At 38.2% G+C, this 8,088-nt stretch overlaps 1 protein-coding gene across 1 annotated transcript; it reads left to right on the top strand.

The window, feature by feature from the left end:
• Window positions 1–5,932: 5,932 nt before the first annotated feature.
• CARTPT (CART prepropeptide) lies at window positions 5,933–7,773 on the top strand. Its single transcript, XM_070736348.1, has 3 exons — window positions 5,933–6,076; window positions 6,455–6,538; window positions 7,662–7,773. The coding sequence occupies exons 1-3, from the start codon at window positions 5,933–5,935 to the stop codon at window positions 7,767–7,769; spliced, it is 336 nt and encodes a 111-aa protein (XP_070592449.1). The 3' UTR covers window positions 7,770–7,773.
• The last annotated feature ends 315 nt before the right edge of the window (window positions 7,774–8,088 follow it).

Below are 8,088 nucleotides of genomic sequence, written 5' to 3' on the forward strand. Positions count from 1 at the left end.
GATGCCTGTCAGCTGCTTTGCAGAGAACGACTGAGAATTGCAAGTTGCTTCGTGATATGGCACTTGGGGTTATCAAACATTAAACAAGCACTTCAGTGTGTGTTTTGTTATAAACACTTTCTTTAGAAATATGTATTCCTTTAGGCTGGCATATGTGAACATTAGATTGTTATGGGAAAATAGGAAGAAGGAGTGTAGGTATGTTTGCTGCCTTGAGTTACTTATAAAGTAACAAAAGCAGGATAAAAGTCTAGGAAAATATAGAACATTGACAAACTAGTATAAAACGAAAATCAGACATTTAAAATTACATTCTTAGGCTGCAAGTTTTCCTTCAGGGTGGTAATTAAAATCTTCCTTGAGCAAGGCATAATTCATCAACAATCTTGAAAAAGGACCAATTTCTATACATTCATACCTTTATAAATAACTAATAAATAAACCATGTGAAAGATACAATTTTTCCACTAGGAAACATCCATTGTATATATGGCCTAGGGTCAAAAATTATTTTTAAACAACAGGTAGCTTATGAAACATAGAAGCCTGGTCACTGCCATATAGCCACTGCTGCTGTACTTGAAAAAGAACATGCTAAAATGTGAATTATTTGGCAAGGAGAGAAGACCAAGGGCAAAGCAAAATATTACAACTCTACAATTCCAGAGAATGGGACCTGGGAGAGAAGGAAGGAAGGAAGGAAGGAAGGAAAGGAAGGAAGGAAAGGAAGGAAGGAAGGAAGGAAGGAAGGAAGGAAGGAAGGAAGGAAGGAGTTTGGGATAATGACAATGCAACCAGAAATGTCTCGAAGTTACCTAATATAATTGAAAAAAGACAGTAGAATAGGGCTGGTCTGTGGGAAAATGGGAAACTGCAAAAGAAAGAAAGAAAGAAATATCTCTCCTTGGACATCAGTGTGCCTGTATTTGGAGGCGTGATTCTGGCAGGCAGCAACATTAATAACTGGGCAGAGTGACTTTCACATGTTAATACTGCGGGGGTGAGAAATAGTTTGAAAGGAATTCTGAGATAGCTGTAGATAAAAATGATGTCTTATTAGAGGACTGAGTCCACCATATATTTGGGTTCTCAGGCTAATTTGTTAGCTTTGCTAATTTACATTTCTATGAATTCCAAATGTGCCTACAAGTCAAAAAGATCAGAGATCCTTATAATAAGTTTTGAAATTAATCGATGCTTACCTCCAATTATGTGTGCTGGCAGAATGCATCATTTGGAGGTTTGAACAAAATGATAAGAATTGGGACGGGCAGTAAAAACTAAATTCCAACTGTTGGTATGTCTCGGTGGAGCTCTGTGCAAAACCTTTGACAAACAATCAGCAGAATTGTTGCAGTGATATAGATAATGTGGGCTAGCCAGATAAAGACTCAGACTTAGTATTAACAATATTATTATTTACAAATATAAAACAATATTAACAATAGATTACAAACGGCACACAGCTAGAATAATACGACTGACAAGCAAAGATATCACAAAGTAACTCCCCACACATGGAATAATAATAATAATAATAATAATAATAATAATAATAATAATTTATTAGATTTGTATGCCGCCCCTCTCCGAAGACTCGGGGTGGCTCACAACAAAGATAAAAACAATATTATAATGGCACAAATCTAATATTAAAAAACTAAAATCCCTATCATAATTAAAAACCAAACAGCACATACATACCAAACATAAATTATAATAAGCCTGGGGAAAAGATGTCTCAAATCCCCCATGCCTGGCAGTATAGGTGGGTCTTAAGTAGTTTACGGAAGACAAGGAGGGTGGGAGCAGTTGTAATCTCCAGGGGGAGTTGATTCTAGAGGGCCGGGGCTGCCACAGAGAAGGCTCTTCCCCTGGGACCCGCCAGACGACATTGTTTAGTCGACGGGACCCAGAGAAGGCCAACTCTGTGGGACTTTATCGGCTGCTGGGATTCGTGCGGTAACAGGCGGTTCTGGAGGTACTCTGGTCCAATGCCATGTAGGGCTTTAAAGGTCATGACCAACGCTTTGAATTGTGACCGAAAACTGATTGGCAGCCAATGCAGGCCATGGAGTGTTGTAGATACGTGGGCGAATCTGGGAAGCCCCATGATGGCTCTCGCGGCTGCGTTCTGCACGATCTGGAGTTTCTGAACACTTTTCAAAGGTAGCCCCATGTAGAGAGCATTGCAGTAATCGAACCTCGAGATGATAAGGGCATGAGTGACTGTGAGCAAGGACTCCCTGTCCAAATAGGGCCGCAACTGGTGCACCAGGCGAACCTGGGCAAACGCCCTCCTCACCACAGCCGAAAGATGATGTTCCAATGTCAGCTGTGGATCAAGGAGGATGCCCAAGTTGTGCACCCTCTCTGAGGGGTCAATAGTTCCCACCCTCGGGGTAATGGATGGACAAATGGAATTGTCCTTGGGAGGCAAGACCGACAGCCACTCTGTCTTGTCTGGGTTGAGTTTGAGTTTGTTGACACCCATTCAGTCCCCAACAGCCTCCAGGCACCAGCACATCACTTCCACTGCTTCGTTGATTTGACATGGTGCTGGCACCCTCTTATGGCAAACCAGTCAAAGTTCTAGATACAGTTTTTACTTTCATAGACCAACATTGTTAGTTTACTACATGGCAACCCCAAAGTGGGTTATGTACCATGTACTAACACCAACATTATGCAGACATCATGTATTTCTGTCACCTTTCACTTCTGACATCTAAACATTATATGAGGGACTCAAATTGTTGGGGGCAATACTGTATGCTGACTCTATAAACTGCTTAGGGCTACAAAGCTCTGTGATCTGGTATAAATAGGTGCTATTTCCTGGATAGTTGCATGGTCATTTATAAACATTCAAATCTAGTTATCTGATTTATTTTCCCAAGAGGTAGCATTATGTCTTTCTCCAGTCTTAAGGGACTGGATGTTGAAACAAAATCTGGATGTCAACCAAGCTTCCATAAGACAGGCATCACAGCAAAGAAGATATGTCTTCTGGGACTCACTAGAGGTAGGTTCCTAGCCAATGGAACCTAGGGCAACATTTAATGAGACGGCTGATATAATTGGGGGATACAATCCCTCAGTCTGGTTCCATGCCAAGAAATACTTTAAAGGTTAAAATTAGCACTTGAATTGGACTCAGAAGCAAACTGGCAAGCAATGTAACTTGTAGAGCAGGAGTATAACAAGCTGCTCTAAGAACACACATCATTGTCTCCACCACTGCATTATGTACCAGCTGAAGCTTCCAAATACTCTTCAATGCCAGACCCATGTAGAGAGCATTGCAGTAATCCAACTTGGAGGTGACTCAAACAATATTTGATTATTTATCAAAATCAATCAATGAAATCAAGTTTCATTCATGCAGGCTTTTTCAAACTGTATTCTTAGGGTTCCACATAAATCCGATGGGATCTGGGAGACGCTAAGGATAAAAGGAAAATGCATTCAAATGCATTCAATTTTCTGTCACTCAAGCTTTTCTTCTTAATCAGGTATTAATCAGATTTTGGTTTCCCAAACTGAAAAAGTTTCAAAAGTCCTCTATAAATTTAGTTAATATTTATCTGATCTCTTACTTTATGAAAATTAATTTAATTCTCATATAGTGTTGAATCTGATTTCAGTAGTATTTCTCCTTGATCTTTTGGGCTAGAAGGCATTTATGACATTTTAAGAATACATATTGGGTGTTCTTACAAGATGATTATTTTGATGGGCAAAATGTTCCATCTGTATGTTCTGTCGGGCTCTCTGGTACACTCCTCCCAAAAATTCACAGGTACAAATTTCAGACACACACACATTTGAAAATTCAAAACAATGTTCTTTATAATGAAAATTCACTTAAACAAAGCCCTCTTTTGGTATAGCAAAGAGCACTGGTCTCCAAACAAATTGGTAATTTGTACAAGTCCCTTATCAGTTCTGTGATATTTAGTTTGCAGCTGTGAGGCAATTCACAGTCCTTCTTCTTTCACAAAGTGAAACACACTTTGCTCTGGTTTAGTTTCAAAGTGGGGAAAAATCAGCACACAAAAGGTCAAAGTCAGTAAAGCAGTCATGAAACACAATGATCAGATAATCCTCCACAATGGCCACACCCACAGGCTGCTATTTATAGCAGCCTCACTAATTACCACAGCCCCACCCAACCACAGGTGGCCTCATTTTCTTTGATAATAATCTCTCAGTTGTTGTTGCCTATGCATCGCTCTCCACATGTGTGGCTGTATCATTAATTCTTGTTCTGAATCCAAGGAGTAGCTAGATAATTGATCTCCTTCTGAGCTGTCTGCCACACTGTCCTCCTCCCTGTCACTCATGTCTTCTTGGTCAGAGGAGCCTTCATCAGCAGATTCCACCGGGGGCAAAACAGGCCTGCAGCATGTGGATGTCTCCCCCACATCCACAGTCCTTGGGGCAGGAGCTGGGCCAGAGCTAACCACAACACTGTAATATTATAGATTATTCAGAAAATCTAAAATTTATAGTGAGTGTGGGTGTGTATGTGACAATTTACTAGATAATTTGATATGGAACATTTTGCTTTTGGAGGGGGAATAATCAGCTTTTTAAAAATTCAGTTAATTTCTTTATTAAAATAAAGATTAACCATTTATTATTTTAAAAAAACAAATAAATAAAATTAATTTATTAAAACATTAATGTACACAAGATAGAATGTAGAGGAAAATGAGGAAACAAGGGCAATTGTCTTCAGAGAGGGGCGGCATATAAATTTAATAAATAATATAAATTTAATAAATAATAACAGTTGAAAGTTTAAAAGAAAATCCCAGCAGCAAAGCCCTGGGAGAATAAAAATCCTTATTATACCGTATTGTATTAAAAATTAGAACTTTATCATAACAATTGTAGTTATGTACAATTAGTACACTAACTAATTGTAGTATGTACATATACATACATACATACATACATACATACATACATACGTATGTACATAAATAATTGTAGTATGTACATACACATGTATGTATGTACTGTATATGGGCATTGATTCACTACACAATACTTCATGGAATTGCATGGAATTCTTGAGCTAAAAAGGTTGCTATCCATTATATTAGATGGTGAACTGTGAAATAAAACTACACTTATCTAAGTATGGATGACATTTCAGTCGAAACCTCCAGCTCACTTCTTACAATACTTTTATGTGAATCATAAAAACCATGGAAGAGGTGACATCAAAGTAATTAATACCCAAGAGTTCAAATAAAATATCTGGAGCATTTCTAAATGTTTTTTGCAGGAAGCACTGGCAGCCAAAAGGCTCTGTGTACTGACTGACCAGTATGAGATCCAGCAAAATCAAGCATATAGCACTCATATAACTTGTGTAAATCTTCTTTAGGCAATGGAGACATAATGAACTGCAACTTAATAATAATCCAGCATAACACTGTAAAATAATGGCTTAATTATGAGTTGCTAATTGACTGAGTTTACACTTTAAACTACTTAAACAAATTATTATTTACCAACCAAAATGGAGAGATTCACACACAGTACACAAAATGAGAGCATAGTTTGCTTTTGGCTAAGTGTGTGAAGTGAGCCTGGCAATTCAATATAGGTGCTTTAAAACTATACAGTATTTTAGGTTTATTTTTTCTAAGTTTTTTGTTGAGAACTGTCTAGCTAATTTATCTCATTGCTCTTCTTGTCTTTTGTTTTCTTTACCCTCTCAGGCTTCTGTTTGCCCTGAAGGAAATTAAGATTCTTGCCTAACTCATCCGTCAGATTCTCCCCCCCCCATCACCGCCCACCTCCACCGGTACCGGCTGGTGGACTGACGTATCACAGTGCAAGGAGCTTTGTCAACAGGTGACTCCGACAATCCCTATAAAGACTGCTCCGCAAAGCTGAGCTACATTTCAGAACCATGGAGAGCTCTCGCTTCTTCGCCCTGCTGGGAGCCGCCTTGTTGTTGCTTGCGAGAGTCCACGGTCAGGAAGAAGGCGAACTTCAATCCCGAGCTTTGGATCTCTATTCCACCATGGAGGATACGTCCCACGAAAAGGAGCTGGTATGTTTTCCAGCGAGAAAGCGTCTCAATGGGCGGGTGGGGCTATAACTGATCTCAGAAGCCTCTTTTACTCTTTTCCCGACGTTAGTCTTAAACTGGCAAGCTGTTCAGTCCTCACGTTTTGCTTCAAATCACACGAGATGCAACCTTTGGCGAACTTAAAGCCATTCTTAGCAGGGTGGTGGAGGGAACAGGAAGGGAAAGTTGGAATCGAACGGAAGCTTGAAAAGTAGAAAACTCCTAAATTGAGGGCGTCAGATCTAGGACCTCTCACTGCCACCGTTCCCAATTGCCTGTAGTTCTTTTGTCTCCTATTCTGTATTCAGCCTCCTCAGGCTGCTTAATCTATTACTAACAGGCTAGTTCATGTGTCTGCAGATTGAAGCACTGCAGGAAGTCCTGGAGAAGCTGAAAAGCAAACGGCTCCCACATTATGAAAAGAAGTATGGCCAAGTTCCCATGGTGAGTGTGTTCTGATTCTAACTCAAAAAATTATTTTTAAAACAGCACATTCCCTGCAGCAGAAGTAGGTTGGTAGGGAGTTGACCTAAGGCTTTGATTCAGAAAAGAACTTTTTCTTAGAAAACTGCCAATAAAAGTGAAACTTTTTCATCCTATTGTCTATATTAATTTCCAAATTATCAACATAATACTTAATGTCAGCTTTAGAATAATAATGTTCTACCTTCCCTCATTTCAAACCTTTGGTGCCCTGCTTAAAAATACTGATATAACACTTTACAAATATTCTATTCCCTTCTTTCCTTTCCTGTTTAATATCCTAAGGCTGCAAATATATATTCTGCTTTTTGAGATTAAATCCCATGCACATATTGTAAATATGTCTACTTGAAGGAACTTCAGTGAAGCTTAATCAGTCCCAAACAGGCTAATCTGCTGTATATTTATTGGAAAGGAAGTTTATTAAAATGAAATAAAACCTAGTAGTCACACCTCGATTTCTGCACTTTGATTATTTGTATATATTTTAGGGTACTACTTAAACTGAAATGTTTCTGAGACTAAAGTTAAAAAGAATCTGAATGAAACATTGGCCATTCATTTACAGGAGGAATTAGACTCCTTTTCACTAACTACTCCCCCTCACATTAAATATTAGAACAATGTTGAAAAGGAGGAAGAACGTAATTATCAGTGTAGGTTCATATTAGTGGAGTTGTGGGTTTTGGTTTCTCCTATTTTCAATTTTTGACAAAAAATTACATCTTGGTTAAAAAGATAATTGATGACATTCAACTATGACTATGACATATTCTTTTAAAAAATAAATATTTCTAGACATATTGCTTCTGAACTTTTTTTTAATGAAGTCTAGAGAACAGTTGTTTTAAGTGATTTTTATAAAAAATTCAATGCTGATAGTCAAATGAAATATTTTCTCTGATTCATTCATCTGATCTTTTACAAAACAGAAATAGTTGAATATTAGCTTTAGTCCTTTAAATTAGGCAGAAATGCATATAGAATTTGTGTGGTTGTGGAAAAATGTCTTCTATTATATTTTTTCCTTCTGGTCCAATGTGGTTTCACTCTTGATCTAATTGTTGGTTGCTGTTAATAACAGTGTGATGCAGGAGAGCAGTGTGCTGTGAGAAAAGGTGCCAGAATTGGAAAACTCTGTGACTGTCCCAGAGGAACGTCTTGCAATACTTTTCTCTTGAAGTGCTTGTAAAATAAAGTCCTTCCCTCAATTTCTGGAAAGAACAGAAAAGAATCAGTTGCCTTGTCTGAAGAATTAATCCTGAGTTATAGATGCAGGTGGGTGGGGTGGAGAATGGTCTGTAATATTCATCACATTCAAAGTAGTGGGTGGTGGGAGGGAAATGGGTGTAAGGGTTGTACTATTGCTTTTAGGATTTCTTCTTGCCATTTCTTCTTACTGTTATTTCCCTTCTTTGTACCTGTCCTATTTTTTGCTATATTTGTACATCAGTGTTCAGAGAGTGAATTGATAATTGCAAAATTTTATTTTTAAATGTAGATGGTCCCCA

Source organism: Erythrolamprus reginae, chromosome 2 (genome assembly GCF_031021105.1).
Source record: "Erythrolamprus reginae isolate rEryReg1 chromosome 2, rEryReg1.hap1, whole genome shotgun sequence".
NCBI classification, from domain to species: domain Eukaryota; kingdom Metazoa; phylum Chordata; class Lepidosauria; order Squamata; family Dipsadidae; genus Erythrolamprus; species Erythrolamprus reginae.

Bases quoted from the DNA above. Each gene is read 5' to 3' on its own strand.
- CARTPT (XM_070736348.1), top strand. From the start codon at position 5,933: ATGGAGAGCTCTCGCTTCTTCGCCCTGCTGGGAGCCGCCTTGTTGTTG. The intron at 6,077-6,454 runs GTATGTTTTCCA...ATGTGTCTGCAG, and splicing joins CGTCCCACGAAAAGGAGCTG to ATTGAAGCACTGCAGGAAGT. The intron at 6,539-7,661 runs GTGAGTGTGTTC...TGTTAATAACAG, and splicing joins AGTATGGCCAAGTTCCCATG to TGTGATGCAGGAGAGCAGTG.